The sequence below is a fragment of the Stenella coeruleoalba genome (assembly GCF_951394435.1).
Source record: "Stenella coeruleoalba genome assembly, chromosome: 1".
Classification (NCBI taxonomy): Eukaryota; Metazoa; Chordata; class Mammalia; order Artiodactyla; family Delphinidae; genus Stenella; species Stenella coeruleoalba.
Genome location: NC_137169.1, coordinates 24,483,706 through 24,510,576, shown reverse-complemented (window position 1 = coordinate 24,510,576; position 26,871 = coordinate 24,483,706). Strand labels below are relative to the sequence as shown.

The following is a 26,871-nucleotide window of genomic DNA, read 5'->3' as shown; positions in this document are numbered from 1 at the left end:
GGAGGGAGGAGCCCAGCATGGAGAGTCAGTGCCGTAGCAGGGTCAAAGAGTCATCTACACGTTGGTGTGGGGGAGACAGTGGGTGTCAGAGCCTGAGTTGAGGGTGCCCACACAGGGTGGGAGCAGTTCAGGTAGGGAGTCTGAGTCTGAGCAGACTCAGACAAGGATGGAGTCCCTGAGGAAGGGCAGCCTGGAAAGTGGTATTAGAGCCAGAGCAGAGTGAAGAGAGCGTTCACACAGAGGGGTCACCCAAATGGGGTGAGGAGGGGTTTCACATAGAATCAGCCCAGAATGGGAGTCACATTCAAACAGGGAAAGAGGACATCCATGCAGGAGACAGCTGGAAGAGGATGTAGGAGATTGGTTACATACAGGAAGCCTGATCAAATAAGTAAATATAATAAGTAAATATAATAATGGGGGGCAGATTTCTCACTGTCAGAGAAAGGATTTACCAATACAGAAAGAGAAAACTAAAATGCATCTTGTGTTGTCAGTATCGAATTCAGAGTATCAGTGTGAGCTCACGACATTCAATATATAAACAGATAAGTGTAGGAAAAAAAATTAGATGTAAATGTGTGTTTGTAGATGTATGTGTGTGCACCTATGTATGCATATATTGCTTAACTGTCCACTTAGAGGGTCTAGGAACAACAACACCCCAAAACCAATGAGCACATCTACTATATAGGTCTTGGCCTTTAAATACCATTTTCCACTAAAAGGGCTCCTTATTTCAGGTCTGGGCAGGGAAAGTACACGGTGGGCCTAGAATGTCTTATGCAAAAAAGCTTGCCAGAGGAATCTCTTAAATGATCAAATTGAATGTTATGGGAGTTCCCTGGTAGTCTAGTGGTTAGGATTCAGCACTTTCACTGCCATGGCCTGGGTTCAATCCCTGGTCGGGGAACTGAAATACTGCAAGCCATGTGGTGCAGCCAAAATTTAAAAGAAAAAAAATGTTTTGAATGTTTTTAGTAATGGGACAAATGAAAATTGTGAGCCACTCGATAGGATACAATGAAAATACAACATCACTTCAGTATAGTCCTGCCAAATAACTTGAATCTAATCATGAGAAAACATCCGACACACAAATTGAGGAACATTACTGTCCTATAATTTTGCGAAACGTCAAGGTTATGAAACTCCAGGAAAGTCTAAGAAACTCTTCTTGGCTGAAGGAGACTAAAGAAACATGACAGCTAAATTTAACATATGGGGACTTCCCTGGTGGTCCAGTGGCCAAGACTCTGCACTCCCAATGCAGGGGGCCCGGGTTCGATCCCTGGTCAGGGAACTAGATCCCACATTCTGCAACTAAGAGTTCGCGTGCTGCAACTAAAGATCCCGCGTGCCGCAACTAAGACCCGGCGCAGCCAAATAAATACATAAGTATTTACAAATAAATAAATAAATAAATTCAACATATGATTCTGAACTGAATCCTTTTGCAATAAAAGACCCTATTGGGACAAGTGGTGAAACTTGAATGAGATCTGAGGATGATAGTAATGTATGGGTGTTAGTTTCTTGATTCTGATGGTTGTGTTGAGATTACCTAGGAGAACATCTTGTGAGACAAGCGCACTAAATATACTAAAGTATTTAGGAGTGTCAGGGCATTAGGTCAGCAACTCAAATGATTTAGGCAAAAAAATGTTCTCGTTTACAATTTTTTTGGTAAGTGAATATTTCAGAATAAAATAATCTTTTAAAAATTTTGGTTGTCTGGAACTATTTGAATCAAGCTTTAAGTGGCTACCGTAGCTTTTACGATAAAGACAGATTGATTTGACCTGAGTAGAGAATATTTGTTAAGACAGAGATTGTAGTAAGTCTGGTAAGATGTGAGAGCTAGATTATCAAGACCTTGAATTCCAAGCTAAGAGGTTTGGACTTCATTCTATAGCCAGAGAGTTTGATGGGTAAGGATTGGCTGTTGGGTCTCTAGAAGAGGAGTGAAGCAGTCTTTTTGCATCATCGATCTGAGTAACACTAAGCCTTTTTTAGTTCATGTTTCCATCAATGAAGTAGAAACTACTTTTCATCCTAAACCATAAGAATTGGAAAGAAGAGGTATCTTGGCACAGGGACAACTCATATTCTACTTGTTTACCACAGGATTGAATTTAAACCCCTGGCCTTTACTATGATTCCATGGTTGATTTCTTTTTTTTATGACAACCCTTTAAAACCTAGAACAGGGGCTTTCCTGGTGGCGCAGTGGTTGAGAGTCCACCTGCCAATGCAGGGGACACGGGTTCGTGCCCCGGTCCGGGAAGATCCCACATGCCGTGGAGCGGCTAGGCCCATGAGCCATGGCCGCTGAGCCTGCGCGTCCGGAGCCTGTGCTCCGCAGCAGGAGAGGCCACAGCAGTGAGAGGCCCGCGTACCGTAAAAAAAAAAAAAAAATTAAAACCTAGAACATAGTCACCCCAAAGTCTTTCTCTTCTGAATGAAATGACCCATACTCTTAAGACATTTCCTCATGGTTCTTCTCAAGTCTGTCAGTCATTTACTGAACCATATTTAAGGACCTACTATCCACACTTTAAAAATGTAGACCCATGTTGTATTGTAAGTTTATTATTTAAAAAAAAATAGAAACCAATTGGTTAGTTGGAGTATGAGAATCTAGAGTTGTTATACCTAATCTTCATCTTTCTTCCTCTTCTATTATTAATGAATCAAGCCCCCATTAAAAGTAAGTGTTGGGAATTCCCTGGTGGTCCAGTGGTTAGGACTCCACGCTCTCACTGCGGAGGGCCCGGTTGCAATCCCTGGTCAGGGAACTAAGTTCCCAGGAGCTGCGAGGGATGGCCAAAAAAAAAAACAGAACTAAAAAAAAATGTTAATTTTTTTAAACAAGCATATATTACTTTAGTTATTATAAGGAATGAGCGCACGTTTTGGTACTTTTAAATTAATGCAATGTTAACGTAATAGAATCAAACGGTACTAAAATCTAGTCCTCATTTTGCTGTTGACTTCCTAGGTATTCTTCATCAAGTCATTTCCTTCTTTGAGCTTTAGTTTCCTCATCTAGGTAGTTTATGCACAGTAACTTAAATATTTTTATCACAACCAACATTAAGGAATACATTTTATACTATGGTCTAGTATATATTCCTTTCAGTATGTCTTATATGTGAATGAACCGACCCATTCTATATGTGACATTCTCTGATATCTCCCATAATTTTTTTAATTGAGGTAAAATTCACATGAAATCCACTGTTTTAACCTTTAAAAAGTGTACAATTCAGTGGCTTTTAGTACATTCACAGTGTTGTGTGACCATCACCACAATCCCATACCAGAACATTTCCATCATCCCCCAAAAGAATCCCCATACCCATTATGCAAGTCATTACTTTTCCTCTGCCTTCCAGCTCCTGGCAACTACTAATCTATTTCTGTCTCTATGGGTTTGCCTATTCTGGACATTTCATATAAATAGAATCATACGGTATGCGGCCTTTTGTGTCTGGTTTCTTTCACTCAGTGTATGGTTTCAGGGTTCATCCATGTTGTATTGTTATCAGTACTTCATTCCTTTTTATGGCTAAATAATATTCCACTGTATAGCTATACCATCTTTTGCTTATCCATTCCTCGGTTGATGGATATTGAGTTGTTTCTACTCTTTTACCTATCATGAACAATTCTGCTACAAACATTCATGTACAAGTTTTTGTTTGAACAACTGTTTTCGTTTCTCTTGGGTATATATCTCGGAGTGGGACTGCTGAGTCATATGGTAACTCTTTGTTTAATAAGGGACGTCCAGACTTTTCCATAGCAGCCACATCATTTTATATTCCCAACAGCAATGTGTAAGGGTTCTAATTTCTCCACATTGTCACCAATACTTGTTATTATCTGTGTTTGTGTGTTTTAATTATAACCATCCTAGTGAGTGTGAAGTGATACCTAATTATTGTTTTGACTTGCATTTCCCAAATAATTTGTGATATTGAGCATCTTTCTATGTGCTTATATCTTCTAAAGAGAAATGTTTACTCGGGTCCTTTTGCCCATTTATTAATTGGGCTCTTTGTGGTTTTGATGCTAAATTATAAGATTATTTATATTTATTTATAAATCTTATAAATTATAAGATTTATTTATTCTGGATACTAGACCTTTATCAGATATATGTTTTGCAAATATTTTCTCCCACTGTTGGTTGTCTTCTCATTTTCTTGATAAATATCCTTTAATGTACAAAAGTCTTTAATTTTTATGAAGTCTGATTTATCTGTTTTCTTTTGTCACTTGTGCTTTTGGTGTCATATCTAATAATTCATTGCCAAATTCAGGGTCATGAAGATTTACCCCTATGTTTCCCTCTAAGAATTTTATGATTTTAGCTTTTACATTTAGGTCTTTGATCCATGTCAAGTTAATTTTTGCATGTGTGAGGTAAGGGTCTACTTCATTCTTTTGCATGTAGTTATCCACTTGTCCCAGCACCATTTGTTGAAAGACTGTTTTTTTCTTCTGTACAGGCAATACTTTTTTGCTTCTTTTCATGCCTCATAATTTTTTGTTGAAAACTGAACGTTTGAATATCATAGTGTGGCAACTCTGGAAATTAGATGCTCTCCAGAGTCTGTTGTTGCTCTTTTTTTTTTTTAATAAATTTATTTATTTTATTTTTGGCTGCGTTGGGTCTTCGTGGAGGTTCGCGGGCTTCTCGCGGCGACTTCTCTTGTTGGGGAGCACAGGCTCTAGGTGCGTGGGCTTCAGTAGTTGTGGTGCGAGGGCTCAGTAGTTGTGGCGCATGGGCTTAGTTGCTCCGCAGCATGTGAGATCTTCCCAGGCCAGGGATTGAACCCATTTTCCTGCATTGGCAGGTGGATTCTTAACCACTGTAACACCAGGGAAGTCCCTGTTGTTGCTCCTTTTTTTTTTTTTAATAAATTTATTTATTTTATTTATTTTATTTTTGGCTACGTTGGGTCTTTGCTGCTGCACGCAGGCTTTTCTCTAGTTGCGGTGAGTGGGGGCTACTCTTTGTTGCAATGTGTGGGCTTCTTATTCTGGTGGCTTCTCTTGTTGCAGAGCACAGGCTCTAGGCGTGCGGGCTTCAGTAGTTGCAGCACATGGGCTCGGTAGTTGTGGCTCGCGGGCTCTAGAGTGCAGGCTCAGTAGATGTGGCACACGGGTTTAGTTGCTCCGTGGCATGTGGGATCTTCCCGGACCAGGTGTCGAACCCATGTCCCCTGCATTGGCAGGCGGATTCTTAACCACTGCGCCGCCGGGGAAGCCCTGTTGCTCCTTTTTGAAGCTGTTGTTTATTTAGTGAATTTTATGAACTAGTTTTGTAAACTCTGTATTCTTTGTCATGTATAGACACTGAAATCTCTGTTTCATCAGCTTAGTGGTTCACTGACGATTCAGCAGAGATTTCCCTAAACACCTGGGGGGGCAGGGAGGACTCTTCCAGTCTTTGTAGATTGGCTCTGTGGGTGTGTTGGGGCCTGCTATCACCTCTCAGCCAGGCAGTTTACAACTCTGTATTAGCCTTCACTTCCTGCTTGTGGTCAGCAAGAGGTTGAGAGCTTAGGGCCTTCTCAGGTCTTTCCTAAGCATGTGCCCAGCCATGGCATGCAAGTGGCCTTCTAGAGTTGCAAAAATATGTCAAAGCTTTTCAAAGCCCTTATTCTCCAAACTGTCTCATTCCCCAGCCTTTCCTGTTTGCTGTTTATCCCTTGCCCCATTCAGCAGAGGCTCATGCATTTGTCTTTAAATGTTTTGGACAATTGCTTCTGCCCTGGGAGAGTTCCAAGTTAGGCAAAATAAAGTCAAACCCTTTGAGCTCAGCCATCAGGGAGCCACCAAACAGGTCCAAAAAAAAAATTTTTTTTTTTTTTTTTTTTTTTTTTTTTTATATTTAAACCTACAATTCTTTGAAAATGAGAAATAAGGTCCATTCTTCCTTGGGTACTTAGGAACCTATACTAGGAATGTAGGCTGTTGTCTTCAAAACTATTGCCGAGTAGGGATGGAGCCTGGATAAGTTAAAATGCTACAAAACTGTCTTACTAGGACCCAGGTGGTTTTTGTCCTCAATAAGTATTCACCTAGTTGCTGTAAACTTTAGTTTCTAGAATTCTGATAAAGTTGGTTCTGTCAGGTTTTTTTGCTGGGTATTTCTCTGCTTTTGTAGAGGGATAACCTTTGAGCATTCCCTACTCTGCCATTTTCACTGATGTAACCTCCTCTCCATATATATTTTTTAAACGTAAGTTGTAGCCCACTAATGAATTAAGATCTGCAGTTCGAAAACACTGGTCTAATATCCTTGTTGTACTAAGAACACATGAACTAATAAGCGAGGTGAAGATTTCCACTCTGAGGGCATGTTAATTATGTTTATTCAAACTTTAACAAAGGAGACTGAAAATATAACCAAAGTGATTTGTTCCACCAGCCTTCAGATATGTTGGCAAAATTATAGTCACTTCTCACCATATTAATGGGATATTTAGACAAGTTTCTGAACAGGGTCCCCATTACAGATGTTTTCATCTCCACAGTCCTTGGATTTAGGGGTATACTGTGCAATTGCTGTTACTATAGACTCTCTTGCCCTCTTTTTCAGCTTTGGGACATCCGTAAGAAAGCAGCGATCCAGACATTTCAGAACACCTACCAAGTGTTAGCTGTGACCTTCAATGACACAAGTGATCAGATTATTTCTGGTGGAATAGACAACGATATCAAGGTATGTTAGATGTTTATCTTACATTTACCTTTCACCTATCTCCACTCACAGAGGTAAATCTTTCCAAACTTCTTAGCTTTGCACTTTATGCCAACTAAATGGAAGATAAATTAGAACTTATTTTCCTTCTGTCCTGTCTTCATTGACTTCCTAAGTCAGGATTGCATTATAGCTCATGTAAATGCCATTAGGGAGTAGGCAGTTAATGTGAAGTGGGAAGTCCCTGTGTGGGAACTCCGAAAAATGAAGGGTGCATTCCCTGCCTAGAGGCATTTGAAACTTTTTTTTAAAATGTGCATTGGCCTCATGAGATAGCAGTAAATCAATTTGTGATTCTGTACCCTAATCTCTCAGTGTGTCTTTCTTTTTGAGACTATGGAAAGGAAGTTTTGGGGGGTCCATAGCTAAGAATGTGAGATGGTAATGATGTTGGAGAAAGAGGCAATAGACTACAGTGTCTAGAGGCAGTACAGTGTAGCTCAGGCTTTCAAGTAATTGACTTGGGGGTCTGTTCTCAGTTCCACTATTTTCTAGTTTTTTGTGACTTCACACTAGTTCTTTCAGCCTCTGTTTCATCATGTGTGCACCAGGAGTAATAATAATATCTATCTCATAGGGTTGTCATGGGGATTGAATGAGCCAAATTCATTGGAGCACCTCGCAGAGTTTTTGGACATAGCAAGTGCCAGTAAATATGAAATGTGTGGGGGTGGGGAGAGGCCACTCAGTTTGTGTCTGCTTTTACTTATTGGCTTCCTTAGGTATTTCAAAGACTTTGACTTACCTTCTGCTTACCTTCTGAGACTAGTAACTGTTGGGTAAATACTCAACTTATGTTGTCTCTACCTAGAAATTGTACTGTATTCCCATCTCTTCTTGCCTCCTTTGCTGTTACTATGGATGGAATGTCCTTTTGTCTAAAGGTAGTCCCTTAAATGGAAGGATTTCAACCTTTTTTTCCTGTCTCTGGGATCTCATGCCATCAATTTTCCCAGATCCTATATATATATATTTTTTTTTAATATTATTTATTTGGCTGTGCTGAGTCTTAGTTGCAGCACTCGGGATCTTCCTTGCAGCACTCGGGATCTTTAGTTGCAGCATGTGGGATCTAGTTCTCTGACCAGGGATCAAACCCGGGCCCCCTGCATTGGGAGCGCAGAGTCTTAGCCACTGGACCACCAGGGAAGTCCCCCAGATCCTATATTTTTAAACAACTGTATTGCTTCTCATTAGCATTTCATTATGCTCAGGTCTTCTCTTGGTGGGGTAGGGAGTCTTCCTTCAGTTCCACATTCTCTTGTTATTGCCTTGTCAATCTTCCCCTTTACAGCCAAACTTCTTTTTTTTTTTTTTTTTTTGGCAGTACGTGGGCCTCTCACTGTTGTGGAGCACAGGCTCAGCGGCCATGGCTCACGGGCCTAGCTGCTCCGCGACGTATGGGATCTTCCTGGACCGGGGCACAAACCCGTGTCCCCTGCGTCGGCAGGCGGACTCTCAACCACTGCACCACCAGGGAAGCCCCAGCCAGACTTCTTGAAAGATGGTGATAGTGGTTATGATAATAGTGTTATCATTATCCTCTAATACTTAACTGTGTCGGACATTGTTCTTGGAGCTTTACTTTATTAATTCATTTAAGCCTCACAACAATCCTTTGACATAAGTACTACTAATGCCGTTTTACCAGCGAAGAAACTGAGCTAAGAGAGGCACAATAACCCGAGGCTGTACAGCTAATAAGCGATGAGACCTCAGTTCAAAATGCAGAGTTTGGTTCCAGAGTCCTGCTCTTATTTAATACCTGTGAGAAATCCCCTGAATATTTCCCACACTCACTGTCTCTAATGCCTTATCTCCATTCCATTCCTCAGTTCCCTATCTTCTGACCACTCCTCAGCAGTCTGGCTTCTGCCTCCACTGTTTTATTGGCACTGTTCTTTTCAAGGCCACCAGTGATCTCTCTGTTACTAAACCCAGTAGATCCTTTTAGTCCTTTTTTGTTTGTTTTTTAAACTGGCTCTAACAATATGCTTTCCTACCTCTTCCATCAGGCATATCCTTCCTCAGATACCTCTACAAGCTATTCTCTCTATGCATTCTTTAAATGTCATTATTCCCCCAGGTTCTTAACTAGATGCTCTTCTTATATATACCTTTCCCTGGACAAGTCTCATCTAATTCTGTGACTTTAATTGTCATTTCTGTTCAGATGAGTCTGTTCTCAACCCAGATCTTCAGCTTCAGGCCCATGTGTACAACCAGCTACTCAGCATCCCCCACTTGGATGTCTCATAAGTACTTCAAAATTCACTATTTCCAAAATTCAGCTTCACATCCCTTTTCCACCCTATAACTATTTGGAGAATGTACAGTCAGAACATGGGGGCTTAATTAGATCATCTTAATAGCTAATGCATTATTTCCCTGAGTGAAGTTTGGGAGCCCACTATCATTAGAATCACTAGAGGGCTCTAATACACATAAAAGTGGATTAGTGTCATCTAGCTATGATAATTTTCATACTTTTAAGTTATTATTATTAAATTTACATACTATGAAATTAACCTTTTTTTAGTGTACAGTTCTATGAATTTTAATGCTTGTGCAGATTCATGTAACTACCACAAACAGTACAGAACAATTTCCATCACCCCAAAAATCTTCATAATACTCTGTGTCAAACTCTCTGCCCATCCCTAACCCCTACCAACCATTGATAATGTTCCTTGTCCTATACTTCCTATTCTAGAATTTCATATGAATGGAATCATACAATATGTAACCTTTTGAGACTGGCTTTTTAAATTTAAACTATGAGAATTTGATCTTTTCATATCTACTGTGGGGATAGACTAGCCTAATACTCTTGTGTCAGTAATGTCTTCTTACCACAAGTAGTGTGGCTTATTCCGGGCTCTTTGTGTAGACTGTTCCAGGGCGTTTTATAAACAAATATATTCAGTTGTACTATAGTCCTGAAGGGAACTGGGTCCCTTTTCAGGTTTTGAAGGTTTTCCATGTCTTCTCAGACACACGTTATATGTTATACCTTCTCTTAGGATCAGCTTTTTTTCAGATAGCTAATCTCAGTCTTTGTCTTTTGATATATACCAATTTTTTTCTGAAATCCAAATATATCTCAAATATGAGTAATATATAAATATAGTCCCATGAGTACGGCAATTGATAACTCTACATCATAGCTTTGTAACTTTTTTTTTTTAATTGAAATATAGTTGATTTACAGTGTTGTGCTAGTTTCTGGTATACAGCAAAGTAATTCAGTTGTACATATATATTCTTTCTCATTCTTTTATATTATGGCTTATTACAGGATATTGAGTATAGTTCCCTGTGCTGTACAGTAGGACCTTTGTTGTTTATTTTATATATAGTAGTTTATATCTGCTAATCCCAAACTCCTAATTTATCCCTCCCCAACTCCCTGTCCCCTTTGGTAACCATAAATTTGTTTTCTATGTCTGTGAGTCTGTTTTGTAAATAAGGTCATTTGTGTCATATTTTAGATTCCACATGTAAGTGATGTATCATATGGTATTTGTCTTTCCCTTTCTGACTTACTTCACTTAGTATGATAATATCTAGGTCCATCCATGTTACTGCAAATGGCATTATTTCATTCTTTTTATGGTTGAGTAATATTACATTATATAATATACCACATTTTCTTTATCCATTCATCTGTTGATGGACATTTAGGTTGCTTCCATGTCTTGGCTGTTGTAAATGGTGCTGCTGTGAACATTGGGTGCATGTATCTTTTCAAATTAGAGTTTTCTCCTGATGTATGCCCAGGAGTGGGGTTGTTGGATCATATCATAGCTTTGTAGTCTTTATCTTTCTAAACTAAAAAGTCATTATTCTGTCCACAAACGTTCAAGTTTTTCTGCAGTGCTCATTTTCAGGGATTTTTTTTTTTTTATTAGAAATGCACACAGTATTCTAAAAACTCAAGCATTCTTATCATGTACCTGCTCTGGATCATTACGTTCTCTTGTCAGCATTGGGAACTCCGTGTTTGTGTGCTGTTTACAGTATGTCTTATTTTCCAAGCTAAAACTCAGGGTAGGCTTTCCTTAAAAGTTTTGCAGAGATGTAAAAATGCATTTAAATGTATGGTTAATAAATCAACTTTATTGGGAATAAAATTATTAAAAATTGAGATAAAATTATTTATTACAATTTAAATGTTTTTAGTAGTAAAAATGATCATTTGTTCACTGAAGAAAGTTTAGAAAAAATAAAAATAGAAAAAAAGTCACTCGTAGTCTCATCATTCAGATTTAGTCACTCTTGATATTTCAGTTTATTTCCTCTCAGTCTCTTTCTGTGCCATAGTGTTCTGTATGTAAATGTCTTAATGTTCAGATAAAATTTTATATGATGCTCTTTTCACTTAGTAACATATAGCTACTACTTTGTCTGGAACCCCCGACACTAGATATTGCCATGGCTGGCTTAGTCTTGTCTTCAAATGTCAGCTCAGACATATCTGTAGAGAGGATTTCTTAGATGAAACTAGGCCCTCCTTCTAGTTGCTCTCCATCACATCACTCTTATCTTATTTTCTTCTTAGCGTTGTAGTTAGGATCATTTTTCTGTTTCTTTTTTTCTCTAGTTTTATTGAGATATAATTGACTTATAACACTGTATTAGTTTTCAGTATACAGCATAATGACTTATATAACACAAAATGAGTAACTTTAGAAGTCTAGTTAACATCCATCACTTCACATTGTTAGAATATTTTTTCTTGTGATAAGAACTTTTTTCTTAGCACTTTTTTCTTAGTGATAAGATCTATTTTCTTAGCAACTTTCAAATATACAATGCAGTATTGTTAACTTCAGTCACCATGATGTACATAACATCCCCAGAACTTAGGATCATTTTTCTGATTCTGCCACTTAATTCCTAGCTATGTTATCTTAAGAAAGTTATTTAACCTCTCTGAGTTTCCATTTCTTATCTCTAAATGGGAATAATCAGCCTACCTCATACAGTTGTTACATGGATTAAATGAGGTAAAAAATATAATATTCTTAGCAACATGGCAGTTACATAGTAAGTGTTCAGCACATGTCAGCTACCATCATCTAGAATATTAGAATATTCTAGATATTTTATTTTTAGAATATTGCATAATGTAGTAAGCAGCAATCAATATACTGAACATTTAGTCTGTTTCATATGTATCACTATCACAAATTATGCTGCTGTATCCAACATATTTGTGTGTGAAACTTTTTCCATATTTAGTTACTTTCTCAGAATAGATTTCTAGATGAAAATTAATGTGTTAACAAATATAAGGATGTTTCACATTTTGGATACAGGTCGCCAGATTGTTTTTTGGCGACAGTAGTTAATAATTTGAAATCAGGTTGCTATAGCTATTTGGCTTCATTTTGCTCTTGTATAACTAAGGGGTGTGCTTGAGAGATGTGAGACCATAGAATTTCAGTCTTCTCCCTATTTAACAACGTCCTGTTCTGACATGCTTAGGAGTGAGTAACTGCCCTTGGACCCAGAAAGACTCTTTTTAAAAATGTTTATGTATGTATGTATGCATGCATGCATGCATGCGTTGGGTCTTCGCTGCTCCGTGCGGGCTTTCTCTAGTTGTGGCGAGCGGGGGCTACTCTTCGTTGTGGTGCGCAGGCTTCTCGTTGCGGAGTGTGGGCTTCAGTAGCTATGGCCCGGGCTTGAACCCAACCCATGTCCCTTGCAAATTGCCTCTATCAAATTGCCTCTAGTCAGTTAACAAGTACCCTTTAAGCAGTCAGGGGCTTACCAGCCTTGAGCATTTGCTTGACAAATCCCTACTGCCTTACTACATTAGGAAGTACTCCTGACTAGCCTGGTTTTTGTTTGCTTCTGTCTCTCAGATACACTGCCTATTCTGAGAAAGGGGGGGAGCAAACAGGGAATGGAAGCCCCTTTTAAAATCTGGAGTGAGCAAATTCTCTATATGTTTGTGAGCAAATATACTGTTCCTGCCAACCTCTTGGGATTTTCTTCCTGGGCATAGAATTGTGGAGTCAGAGGAAAATGAATAAAAGAAGAAAATGCGCTTCTTCTTAATGACTTGAAGATCTGATTGGCAATTCTTTGGCATTGCTTGTAATCCTGAGCTCTAGTCAGAATGGGAGTTTAGTTGATGATTTTTTTTAAAGTAGTGGGTAAAGATAGATTTTCCCGCCTCTGCTCTCATCCTTTCCGATTATCTGGGCCAGAAGGATCTTTCTGGAATCTGGCCAACTCATTCCACTACTCTGAACCCTTCTGTGGCTCCCCAGTGAGGGAGATCAAATCCAAGCCAGTCATTCAGAACCTTTCATGAGCTGCCCTTTGCCTGCCTATCACTCAAGCATTGTCTGCTGCCTCTCTTTGCCTAATTCCCTACAACCCAGTAATTTTTTCATGCCTCTCTGCTTTCATGCATTATCTTTGCCTGGGAATACCCTTCTGTTTTGTCTAAATAAAAAATACCTCTTAGGGGCTTCCCTGGTGGCGCTGTGGTTCAGGAATCCGCCTGCCAGTGCAGGAGACACGGGTTCGATCCCTCGTCCGGGAAGATCCCACATGCAGCTGAGCACCTAAACCTGTGCACCACAACTACTGAGCCTGCGCTCTAGCGCCCGTGCTCCACAACAAGAGAAGCCACCGCAATGAGAAGCCCACGCACCGTACAAAGAGTGGCCCCCGCTCACCGCCACTGGAGTGAGCCCATGCGCAACGAGGACCCAACGCAGCCAAAAATAAATAAATTAAATAAATAATTTTTTTTTAAAAACCCAACAACCTCTTGGGAATCCCCTGGTGGTCCAGTGGTTAGGACTCTGCGCTCTCACTGCCATGCGCCCAGGTTCCAACCCTGACTAGGGAACTAAGATCCCACAAGCTGCGTGGTACGGCAAACAAATAAACAAACAAAAATCTCCTTTTTCCATATCCTGCTCAAGTCTGTGAAACCTTCCCTTTCTCCCTCCCATCCATGTACCATGGGAACATTAATCCCTCTGCTGTCTTGGCTACTGCCCCCTTTCCAGGCCTCTCATCACTTTTTTAGCTCCTTGAGAGCAGGGACAACATCTTTTATCTACAGCAGCGCCTGCCACTAATCAGATGCCCAAACATTCACTGAACAGCTGATTAGGACATTTGCAAAATATTTTGCTTAAATTAGTGCCCTACTCACTCTTCTTTGGCAAATCCCAGATACGTTTTGGCTCTGCAAAACAGCATGTGCAGGCCTCGAAGAGGAAAGTCTGGAAGGAGCACCCAGGTGTTGTGAGGGATGATGAATTACATTCTCTCCTAAAAAGCTAAAGATTTCAACAATGCCTTCTCTGAAGAGAAGGAACAATAGCTTGAACAAAAAAATGTCAGCCACTTCAAGCTTCCCTAATTATTGAGGCAACAAACATCCTGACACAAAAATGGTTGTATATGAAGTGTGTTGGGTTCCACACATGAATTATTGATGGGGAAAGTGGAGTTGTCTGCCTTATGTATTGCTTTGACATACAACATCAAACTCATTTCTAGATGAGGAAGGTGCCTTGCTTAAAGGGACAGCAGAAAATTGTTTCATTTAGAAAAACTATGTGTCAGTACTGAATCGAATTTGGATGAAATTTTATATAATAACAATGACCTTAACAAAATTGCTGTTCTTTTTCCATATGACATTCCAGACTATTTCTATTGCCTTTAATATATTTTTTACATAGTTTCAGTCTATGTAAATATACTGTTTTGTATTTTCCTTCTTTGCTTAATAGTAGATTATTTTATAAACATTTTTACATTTGATCTTCAGAATATTTGTATGAGTTGCTTAATAATAGCTACCAATTATTATTGGGCCTGCTGTGTACTAGGCATTCTATTTGTAATCCTCACAACAGCCATAAGTAAATGTTATCCCCATCTTACAGACCAGAAACAGGCTCAGAGAGGGTTAGTGGCCCAGTGATACATAACTCTTAAGTTGCAAAGACTGGTTCGGTCTGACCCTAAATGCTCACTCCTTCCACTCTGCTCTTCGAATGCTAGCATGAGAGCTCATAGTGTTACAGTGTGTTTATGAGCCATAACTTAATGAACAATTTATTTTTTCTGTCTGACATTAGGTTATTTTCAGCTGAACTGTTTCTCTTACCTTTCCTACACAGGGAACAGTGAACCTACAATTTATTTTTCTTTTAATAAATATGCTTTTCCATTGTATACATGTTATGACGTTAAATGAAAAATTTTAAGCCTCTGTATTTTTGCATATTACCTTGTTATATGCATTTTACATGCAATCATAATGCCTTTTTCAAATGACTTGTTTACTTGTTTTTATATAGTTATAATAGTTTATTTTTAGTTGCTAAGAATCATAGTTTAAGTGTTTTAAATGCTATTTTGTTTTTTAATTCCGAATATATTTTGTTATGAATTGAAAATAACCTCTTTAAATTCTATTATTTTTTGTTAAACTTGATCTTAATATTTGACATTCATTAGTTCATATTTTTCTAGTCAAACTTAGTAACTTTGACTCTGTGTTAGAAAGGCAAGAGTTTTTTCTTCTTTGGTAGAAATCCTATATTTTGTGGTAAAGTAATGCTTGGCCCAGAGGCAGATTAAGAAGGCATACTAATTTTCCCAGGCAGTTGACTCTTTAATAACTATTTCTTTGCTGTTCACAATTTGATTTTCTGGGAGTGCTGCCTTGTTTTGTTTTGCAGGTCTGGGACCTGCGCCAAAATAAGCTGACCTACACGATGAGAGGCCATGCAGATTCAGTGACTGGCCTGAGTTTAAGCTCTGAAGGCTCTTACCTCTTGTCCAATGCAATGGACAATACAGGTAACTTTGGAAAGGAAAGCTCTCCCAGTGCCCAGTCACTGTAGACCCTAAAGAAAGTGGGCATTAGAAACTAGAAATGTGTGCTGGGTAAATGAGGGTCCAAGGAAAGAGTCCAGGATGGCTTGCAGGTGTCCACCAGGACAATTAGGAAAACAGGTTGTAATAGAAAAAACTTTAGGCCCAGAGGGCTGGGTGCGCGGGAAGGCAGCCTGGCCTCCACGCCACATGCCACCATGTCGATGCTTTGCCGCCTCGGCGTTGTGAGGCAGATGTCTCTTCTTTGCCTGTGACAGATAGGTTTTGGAAAAAGTTGCCTATGATGACCCTGAACTTGCACCTTTATGAGACTCAGCAGAAGAGAAGTCCAAACCCATCAGCCGTTGCCCGATTCACTACAAAGAGGACCTGCCTTTTGATATTGTAGAGCTCATGGAGGAGATAGAAAAGAAGACAGGATTTTTAACAAATGTATTTAAGTGTTGTGTCACCGGCCATTGGAATTCAGAGCCTTCTTTGCTTACTACAGTGCCATCTGTAACAAGGAAACAGGCCAGCTCAGCAAAGCTGACAAGGAACTCATCATTGTGGTAACCAGCCTGGCTGACAGGTGCTCTTATAGCGTGGTTGTCCACAGTGCCCGGTACAGGGTCTTCTCAAAGAACCCAGTGCTCTCTGACCAGGTCTGTGTGAACTGGAGAAAGTCTGACCTCCCTGCCCAGGAAAAGGCAATGCTGGAATTTGCTCTTGCTATTTTCCTGAGCTGATGACATAACAGATGACCATTTCAAAAAGCTCGAGGTGCATGTCTTCAACCAAGAAAATGCCTGGGATATAGCTGCAATTTCAGCCTTTTTATGCCATGTCCAGCCACCTTGCTCATTTTGTCAGTCTTGTTCCCAACAAAGAATTTTATCTGATGGGCCGAAACAATGATGTCAAAGACATCAGGAGTGAACCTGCTGCTCCCAAAGTATAAAAGCCTGAACAGAAAGACCAATGTTTACATGTCCAGCATACTGCATTATAAGACACCAGTTGGGAAGTAATTTTTTTAAATGTTTAGTCCGTGGATAGGGAAGAAAGTAAATAAATTTGTTCCCTGCCTGCTTGGTGAGATAGATCCTAAGGGACATGTGATATCTGGGCCTAGGGGAAACCTTTTACTTTTTTACTTCTGTTGTGATCAGGGACAAAGGAGTTCAGAGGATGCTTTAGGCATTTCTGATGAACTGATATCTCTGAATTTCAGCAGTTGAAGTTGAACATTTTTTAGCTTTTAAAAATAGTGTTACGTAGAAATTGGTCTGTATAGACTGTAGTTTGAAATCAGTTCCTTGTTAACACGGTGGTATATAAAGACTCTGAAAGGCAGTGGGTAAATAGAAGCAGGCACCATGTTGTTCTTTCTTTAGTGCCTTCCCCATTAACCTCCAGTGATTTTTGTTTAAATCATGGTCATCTCAGTAGAATTTTAGTCCTTATGTAGTTTATTCTTATTTTAGGTTTTAGTAAAAATTATTTGGAACAAGAAAGTGCTCATATTTTAAGCAGAAGCGTAAGAAAAAACCGACCCTGACATTACTAAGCGACTCGTTCTGCGTGTCACAACCACCACTGCCTTATGTGTGCGGCTGTCTTAACTTTGCAGGAGTCATTTTCATTATCTAACTGATAGAGGTACATGCAAACCTACAAAATGCTTTTGTTTCCATATGACTTCTTTAGATTCTCTAAATTGCCAGTGAACAGTCAGTTTGGGGGCAATAGTGAGTTAATTTTGAATTGCCTGAACTGTGAAACCTGATTATCTTGAGACAGCACAACTCTTGCTGCAGAGCTTGTGTTTTTCTGTTGGAACTATATCTTAAATACCTTGGAATATGTAACCTTTTAAAATTGACTTTTGAGGGGAGGAGGCAGGGGCATAAAAAAGAAAAGAAAAAAAAAATAAAAGGAAGAAAAGGAAAAAACTTTAGAAGAGATGGTCAAGAGGCCAGGATTCTAGTCCCCGATCTGCCATCTAATCCCTGAGCAAGTTTGCACATAGCATTTGTCCTCTCTGGGCATCAGTTTCTATACTGATAATATAAGAGACCTGGACTTTACTTTTAAGGCCCATTTCAGCTCTGGTATGTTATGAATCCAAGGCTATGGATTCAAGCGGTGTACAAAAAACTAATAGTGATTAGTTTACTGAGGAAGATGAGTCTGGAGATCCATCCAAGGCAGTTCTCAAGCATTTTCAAAGAGTACCAAGCTCAGATGATCAGCAGACCTATTGATATCTCAGTTGTGCTCTTTCTGCCAGTCTATCTTCCCTTCCCTATGTGACAAGAGGTCCTCATTAAAACACCTCAATATTCTGGATTTACACAGACACTTGTCCTTTCTTTGCTTATTTTTGAATTGTTGGATGGGAGGGTGGGTTTACTATAGCAAAAAAGAAAGATGACCTGTTGGATTATATGCTTAATATTGGGAGAGTTTGGAACTGCCCCTCTGATAGATGAAAATGTTTTCACTGACATTTTGTAATGAAAACTGTGCCTAGCACTCAATGGGTGCTCAATTAATACTTGAATGGATGAACATCCTTACCTTCTGACTGTATTCTCAGCTGAATAGCAAACTTTCATGCGTAGCCTCACCTTTTTATACCTGTTTGACTTCAAGGATTGTTGTTTTTTCACAGTCAAATAAAATGACATCACTCAAATTCCACTGTAGGTTTAGCTTTAGTTAACAATGGCTGTGGCCACTGCTTACTGTGGGTGTTTATATCCTATTTCAATAGATTTGCCATTGTCTAATTCTTGCTTTGTTCATAGTAAGGAAAGATGAGATTCTTAGCTTTAGTTAACAATGGCTGTGGCCACTGCTTACTGTGGGTGTTTATATCCTATTTCAATAGATTTGCCATTGTCTAATTCTAGCTTTGTGCATAGTAAGGAAAGATGAGATTCCCTAAATGGTTATTAAAATAAAAATAAGAATCTCTTGTTATAGCTATACAATAAAATAACAAATTTTTTTGTTTATTTTTATTGTTTTGTTTATTGCTGCCAATCTTTTAGAGCTCTGTCACATGTGTCATTTTATTTGACCCTTAAAATATTCTTATTTTTTAAAAAAGAGCAAGTGGTATTCTCGTTTTATAAAGGCGACCAAAACACAAAGAACCTCACTATTTTCCTGATATCCCCCATATATACAGCAGAGCTAGAATTGGAATCAAAGTTCACTTTTTCTAATTCTTGGTAGTTTGGTAGTTGTCAGTTTCTCCTATGAGCAAAATTAGAAAAGGTTAGTCCTGAGTTTGATTTTTATAGATTGATTGTCACAGTAGTCAGTGGTATTTAGATTGTCATATTGAAACTTTGCTAGGTGTGACTCTTGGGGTTGGCAGAGGAATCATTTGCAGAATGTTTTGTTGAAATCAGTATCACACCCAACTACTTTCTGTTGCAGATCCCCAGCAATGTGTTTGACATTTTCCCTTCCTACCTTCTCAGTTTTCCTCTGTGTCCTTAGTCCCTGTTAATAGAACTTGGATGCATTTCGTTCCCATTAGAAAAATAAAAAAGCCTTGTCAGGTAGCAGTGTATCATGTTGGTCTTTCTCCACCCAGGAAACAGCATCTATCATTGACATGATACTGATTTCAGCTGGGTTCTCAGGAGGCCCCTGGCTGATAGCTGTTTTGCTTTGTTTGTTTGAATTTGCAGTGCGGGTCTGGGATGTCCGGCCATTTGCTCCCAAAGAAAGGTGTGTGAAGATATTTCAAGGAAATGTGCACAACTTTGAAAAGGTGAGTTCTTCATGGCAGAGGAATTTTACTGTCCATTTGATTCAAAGAAACATTTAGGATGGTGCTAAGGATAAGGAACAACAGCTCTACTGAGAAGGGGCTGCATTCTAGTAACACTGTTCTGCATCAAAACTGTTCTTGCCAGAAATAAAACTAACAGAAGCATAGGCAAGAAGGCAATCACATAGATAGATAGTGATGGGGCCCCCCTCAAATTTAGGACTTCGGGCTTCAACAAGACACTCCTATCTTAATTCCTTGGGAACTTTGACCCTCATAGATCAGTGTTCCATATGGGACTCAGATTCCCATGGCTATTACCCAGATGGCCTCCCTCACCCTCCCAGTGACCAGCTATTAGAGCCCTGAGAATACATCCCTTCGCTCAGTAAGCACCACAGGCCAAGTTCTGAGAGACAGAAATTTTTTCTAAACTCTCAAATCCCAGGTCAGCTCTTCAAAAAAGCTTTTCCTCCAGATAGTTGGTTAATATAGACTAATATTTTTCTTTTGAGAACCCATTAAAATTCATTTTCACTTTATAAATCAAATTTTATCTTTTGTTAGAATTGGTTTTATTTTTATTTTCCTATAATATAAACAAAAAATTTAATGAGGATCAAGATAAAGGAGCAAGGGGAGCCTCCATGTGTAGGCAGAATAAAATTTTGTTGCCAGGTCCACTCTTAATTTACTGTAAATTAAGCAGTTTCTACAGCTGGTTTTTATATGGTTTGAAATATATCAAATTAGGCTGTCTTGGGCCACAGAATATAAGATAATTATTGATTATATGCTGAGGAGAATAATTAAAACTCTATTTAAGAGGGGGAATCCCCTGGTGGTCTAGTGGTTAGGACTCCATGCCTCCACTGTAGGGGCACAGGTTCGATCCCTGGTCGGGGAACTAAGATCCCACAAGCCGTCTGGCACAGCCAAGAAAAAACTCAGGAAATTTAAAGTCTCTTAGTGATGCTGTAGTCTAATAAAGAGGGGTTTGGGGCATTATTATATTCATTGGATTCCTGCTTATTCATCATTATAGAATCTTCTGAGATGTTCTTGGTCACCTGATGGAAGCAAGATAGCAGCTGGCTCAGCCGACAGGTAAGGATTACTGGACATGAGGTAAAGAATGATGTAGCCGTGCAGGTATCTTCTCATGTTTAATGCATTAAGTGCAGATACTGAGCTATAGCAGACAGAGAGTTATAGCTGTACTCAGAGATGAAGTCATGTGCGGTCTGAAGAGTTTAAGGATCATGTGAACAAACACATCATTTCTGCCCTCTCTGGATACATTTTACACCTGGAGTGTGAACAGTTTCTTTGGTTATTGGATTCCCTTTGCCATCAAAGTAAAATTCAAACTCCTAATCTGGCTCCAGTTTCCCTCATGAGATTCTTCTGCCGTGCTTCAGTTCATTCAGATACATATTGTGTACTCCTCCCCCACCATCACCACAATGCTTCAGTCACATGGAACTTTCCCTGTTCTTACATCCCTTATGCCTCCAGGCTTCTCTCTTATATCTCCTCTTCTCCATTATCCAAACTCCTATCTCTCTCCAGTAATCACCTATGTTATATCTATAAACTTTCCTGGCTCTCTCCTTCCCTTACCTCTCAAGCATTACTAATTGCTCTTTGTTCTGGCTTGTAGTCACACTGTATACATCTAACCTTTATTAACGTTTATTACATCTTACAGTAAGACAAACATAGTGGGGCACCCCTACTAAATTATATGCTCCTAGAGGTCAGGAAATGAGTCTTACTCATCTCTGAATGAGTAAGCAGCTAGTGAATATTACATGAATAAATTCCTAGCTCAAGGATGGTAGTCAAATTTTGCCCTGCATATCAGCTTATCTATTGGTAATGGCTGCCTATGTTGGGGATGATTCAGAGCTGGGTCTGGGTTCAATGGGAAAAGTGTCAAGATTGCTAAGTGAGGGGTATGGCAGCATGTGGGCTAGGTATTTTCCAACCCTGAGCTGAATTAAGAGACTGTGAAGCTTTAACTATCAATTTAAACTGCCTGAGGAATTAGGTGATGAATGAGAAACAGAAGGGAGAGAATTCTTCATTCCGATGCTGTTGTATTTGACATGTCTGTGGTGACCTATAATTGGGAGTCAGAGGTTGAGTAGGGGTGTTCAAGTGCCTAGGGCTGCAAATGTGGAATGGTAAAGAATGATGAGGCCCTCTGATGGCAGACTCTAGGTTTAGCTCCCAATGGGAGGTGTCTTAACCCTTTTTAGCTTAACCCCATCTTTCTCCCCCCCTTAGAGATTTTCCTGCTACCTGACTAAAACAGGCACCATCCTATAAGCATGAAGCCTTTCCTAGGCTAGCTTGGGCTTTCAGCATGTGCCAGAGTTTTCTCCTATTTGGGGCTCTAGCACAACCATAAAGAAACCTCACTTTGGTCTGTCCCACCCTTTCTGACTTGTGAACAATGCTGAACATACCTGAAGATTCCAGAGTCCACTTTTTTTCCCTGGCATGTTTAATGCCAGGAAAAATGGACAAGTATTTGAGTATTTTATGGGGGGAAAAGGGCACAGGTAAAACCATGCCACATTGCTGGTTTGAGTCCTGGTGGTTTAGCAAGCTGCCCTGAAGAGGGAATCTAAGGGATTTTCAGTTGCTAGGTTTCTAAAGACCTTGAAAAACAGGCCCACAGCCTAAGATGTCTTACATTCTGACAGAGTAAGAACCATTCTAAGTATTTTTACATGATTTTCAGCAGAGATATATCTTTCCTATGTAATTAAGCTTTTAAATGATATCTGCCTAGCTTTTCTTCTGAGCAGTTTGTTTCTGACATTGGTCCTTTCTAACTTTCAGTGTCCTCTCTTCCCTCTTTCCCTCCCCACTGTTCCTTAAACCTTACATGTGGAAGCATGGCTCTGGTCTAGGAAGAGCCTGTATGTCTACCTGCTGAGGGTTGGCCACATTTCACCGGCCACCTCACCAATTAGCCCCAAGTCAACAAGCAGCGCTGTTACGTAAGGAGCCTGGTTCCTCCCAAATGTTGCCATGCCAGAGTAAGGAGAGGATAAGGAACCCCTCTAAATTTAGCATCTAATCGGCAGCCATGCAGAGTGAGGCCTCAAAGTAAACCCTTGGAGCGCTGGGGTTTTGCTGGCTTTTATGTGCCTGGAAAATGTATTGTTCCTTCTCAGAAAACTGCTTTTCAGCTTGGCCTGAATTTGGCAAATTTCTCCTCCCTACTTGCAATTCACCTACCTCCTCATGTTCAGATTTGAAACCCTTCAACAGTTCCTATCAAGGACTACGAGAAGAGTGGTCAGTCTCTCTGTTGTGAGTGATTTATTCATATTCAGCCTGTTGATTTCATGTGATTCTGTTTTGCTCGTTTATTTATTCATCATAACAATAGCTATCATTAATTCTCTGTGCCAGGCACTTTGCATACATTATTTCATTATTTCTCTCAACAAAGCTGTGAGATCAACATTGTCTCCATCATTACTCCATCATTTGACTAAGGAAAGAGAAGCTCAGAGAAGTTAAATGAATGTCTAAGGTTATTTAACTATTAAATAGTTGCATTGAGACTTGAACCCAGAACTTATACACTTTTTCAGTAGGCCACATAGCTGTAGATGGATTAATGAGGACAGTTATGGCAAGAAAGAAGACACTGAGGAAAATATGAGCATGAGAGCCAGGGAGTCTGTAGACAGATGGGGTTCCTTCTCTTCCACCTTGCATGGAACTTTTATTTAGTTCCTACAGAGCCTAGCCCTTGTGAGCTAAACAGTGTAATTAATAAGCTCTTGTTTGTTTGCATTTTAGACCAAAAGTGTAATGTTGTTCAGAAGTAGGTATTTTATAATCAAGTGCTGATGAGTGTACCCTTTTAGGTGTTGATTGAACAAAACAAATACGTAAATAATTGGTATAACCTGTTTGAAAACAACCAGCCTTTTAAATTTACCAACAGATTGTCTTTGCATGGTCATATGAAGATAATATCTATTTATTTTACCTTCAGTTTAAAATGACCCAAGCAAGGCTGAGGGTCAAAGGAACTTCTTTTGGCAGGGGTGGGGGAGAATGGAGGATGGCAAGGGACACAAGGTATTTGAGGGTGGTAAGAGAAAGAATACCAGAATATATTAAGAGTTCTCATTTTAATTCTGCCACTGAGCCACTAATGAACTGTGTAACCTTGGAAAAGTCACTGTACCTTAGTTTTCTTTTCTGTAAAATGAGTTTAGACTAGCTGGTTTCTGTTGGCCCCTTCCCATGCTAGAATTCAGTATTCTTTCTGTCCATGAATTCAATGCAAGATTTGGATCAAGTGTATGTTTGGGTTTTGTTTATATCGCAGAAATGTCCTGTCCCGCCTCTGGGCTCTGTGATTTGAATACAGTACGAAGAAATTCAGGTGGATCTACAGCCTAGTCTTGCAACCTGCCATGAGTTGGGTTACCTTTAAGACATTCCTAGGTGCATATGAAGTTAACTACACCCTAATTATATTGGGTGCTCTTTAAAGAAGATTTCTGTGTGGGATCTGTAGGAAAAACGTTTGTCTTTCTTCTCCATGATCTTTCCTATTTCAGAAGCTTGTGTTTGAAAATACCAGTAATGCTGATATTTTTAGCTATTCCTATTTTTTCACTTAGTTGCTCAAGAGCAGGATCCATGCCTTATTTAAAATCTATATTCCTAGTTTCTAAACGTCAGAGCACAGTTCAATAAATAAGGATTGAATAAATAAAGGGTTGCTTCCATTTCCCTGAAAAAGCCATGCTTCTCCTCTATCCTCAGTTCTGGGAGGCCTTAGCCTTGCTCTTCATGATACCTTGCAGGTTTGTGTATGTGTGGGATACCACAAGCAGGAGGATCTTGTATAAGCTACCCGGCCACGCTGGCTCCATCAATGAAGTGGCTTTCCACCCCGACGAACCCATCAGTAAGTCTGTCCTGACTGTGGGGAAAGGGAAAGTGAGGGAATCTCCCTAAAGAGCCCTAAGAATACAGAGGCAGAGGTGGGCATCTGTTTTATGTGAATTTCCTTTTAAACAGTCTTTATGGGTATCGTTGACAGTCTCACCATTGTTCTAAGTGGTGAGGGTAAGAGCAATGATCCATTTTCTTAACCTCAAAGCGGGGTTGGTTAGTCTGTTTATTTCTAGTTCTTTTGAGTTTACTTGCTTCAGGTCTATGATTCAGTGATGTAGTTGGATAAAACAATGATGTTTCGGGGCTTCCCTGGTGGCGCAGTGGTTGAGAGTCCGCCTGCTGATGCAGGGGACATGGGTTCGTGCCCCGGTCCGGGAAGATCCCACACGCCGCAGAGCGGCTGAGCCTGCGTGTCCGGAGCCTGTGCTCCGCAGCAGGAGAGACCACAACAGTGAGAGGCCCGCGTACCGCAAAAAAAAAAAAAAAAAAAAAAATGATGTTTCTTAATGTTCAGATATAAATTTCAACTTAACATTTTATTGGCTAGCTAAACTAGATAATGAGCTTTGAATTTAAGGAGAAAACGTAACTTTCTCCAAGCGGACGCACGTTTACAAAATGACTGACAAAGACATTGATTCTTCTCTTCTATAATGACTGAGAAGGTCTTTTTCTTAAGGTTTGAGTGACAAGGGACATCAGGATTTAGACCCTGATAATGTATTTCCCATAGCACAGTCCACCCTCATGGTTTTGAGAGGACTTGGATTGAAAAGTCAGACTATACTGTAGTTTCCTGTGAATGGTGTTTAAGAGGAGAGGAATTTAAGCTAAATCCAATTGCTCTTTTATACCAAAATTGCCTCTTAACGTAAGAGCCCTTGAGCACCAGGTCTCCTTTAGCCTTCATTATTTCGAGTTATCTTCTCTGTTGTTTGCACCTCAGTTCTCTCAGCATCCAGTGACAAGAGACTATATATGGGAGAGATTCAGTGAAGATATGGAATGGAAGACTCCACAAGGCTGCTTGACCCTGAGACCTCAGACAGCATAAGTGGCATCAAATGATGCCCAGCGAGCATCCTCCCTTCAGATGAAGATCATTACTAGCAAGAAACAAGGAGGAGGTGGCCATATTCCAGCAACCACAAGTATCCCAGTATCCTATTTCATCAGGATCATTAAGGCAACCTTACCAGTGGCCTCTTAAAAACCACCTGCCAGATTTCAGGGATTGACTTTTTTTTTTCCTTTTTTTTTTTTTTTTTAAGTAAGGTTTCCTCAAAGGGACACACATTGGTTGGTGCATAGTCTCCTGTTTCCTAATTTAGGCTGAAGACAGGGAATGTGACCGAAATTTATTCGTTGGGGATTTTTTTTTTTTAACTCAATAACTTGTATGATATTTTCTTTCTTTGTTTCTCTGACTCATTTTGTATTAAAAGCCAAATTGATGCCTTTTTACAAGAGCCATGTGGATTGGATTTATTGCTGTCTTTTCTTTGAGGCTTGACCACTGTAAATCTTAGCAGAGCATGATATGGCCAGGGGATACATACAGTCCATTTAAACTTCCAAGAAGCTGAACATAGTCTGTGTCTACTCTGCCTCCTGCCAAAAGCACTTTTCTGAGCAGCAATCCCTACCCTCTGGTTTCCTAAAGTGGGCAGATTTGGGGCATTCTCAGCTGGTAGCAATAGCATTGGCTGGAATGCTGTATCAAACTCAACTCAAAAAGAATATGAGAAAGTTTTGGTGCTGCTGGGCCATGACATTGTCTAAGACTTTTTTTTATCATTGTGCTTGTCTTTCTTAAACTGACAGGCATTAAGAAATGCTATTAGTTGCCTTCTACCCCCACGACAGGTACTGTCTCTGGCTCGCGGGGTGACTCTGCCCGGCACACAGATCAGCACTGATGAATGTCATCTGGCACTGGGGAGCGCAGTGTGTCTTTTCTGAATCTCCTACCTCAACACAGAGGTCTTCACACCTCCAACCTGTTCTGAACGTGTTTGGTTTTATACTTTTAGCTCACAAACCGAATCACCTACTTAAGTTATAAAAGAAAGAGGATAGTTTTAAGTGAGCACATGTCCAAGATTTAACTCATTAATGAAGGAACCAGCAGGGTGATAAACCTGTCAAACCAATTACTTTTAGTACAGTGAATAAAGTATAAAGTTTATTCACTTTACACTGGAAATGGAAAGCACTTTATTGTTCCTGGGAGTTAAGGAAGTTTCACAGATTGATTATGCTTAGATTGGGACTTAGAGAATGAGTAGGACTTTGCCAGTAGGCAAAAAACATGTGCATTCTAACAAACAGCAGGCACAAGCTTGAAAGCTTGGTGTGTTTTCATGAACCAAAAGAACTTCAGCATGGTCAGTGATGGGGCCAAATTAAGTAGGAGCCAAGTGCTGGAGAGCTTGTACTATAATTTATCTTACAGGTTGAGGTTTCCTAAAGTGTATTCCACAGAACACTG

General features: G+C 39.7%; 1 protein-coding gene across 1 annotated transcript in view; it reads left to right on the top strand.

The window, feature by feature from the left end:
* SNRNP40 (small nuclear ribonucleoprotein U5 subunit 40) overlaps positions 1–26,871 on the top strand; it is a 38,451-nt gene extending 11,580 nt beyond the window's left edge. The window contains exons 5-10 of the mRNA XM_079918807.1: positions 6,617–6,739; positions 15,508–15,628; positions 19,354–19,436; positions 20,482–20,543; positions 24,287–24,390; positions 25,327–26,871. Coding sequence (XP_079774933.1) covers positions 6,617–6,739; positions 15,508–15,628; positions 19,354–19,436; positions 20,482–20,543; positions 24,287–24,390; positions 25,327–25,376 — 543 coding nt within the window. The 3' untranslated portion in view covers positions 25,377–26,871. The remainder of the gene's footprint in view (positions 1–6,616; positions 6,740–15,507; positions 15,629–19,353; positions 19,437–20,481; positions 20,544–24,286; positions 24,391–25,326) is intronic.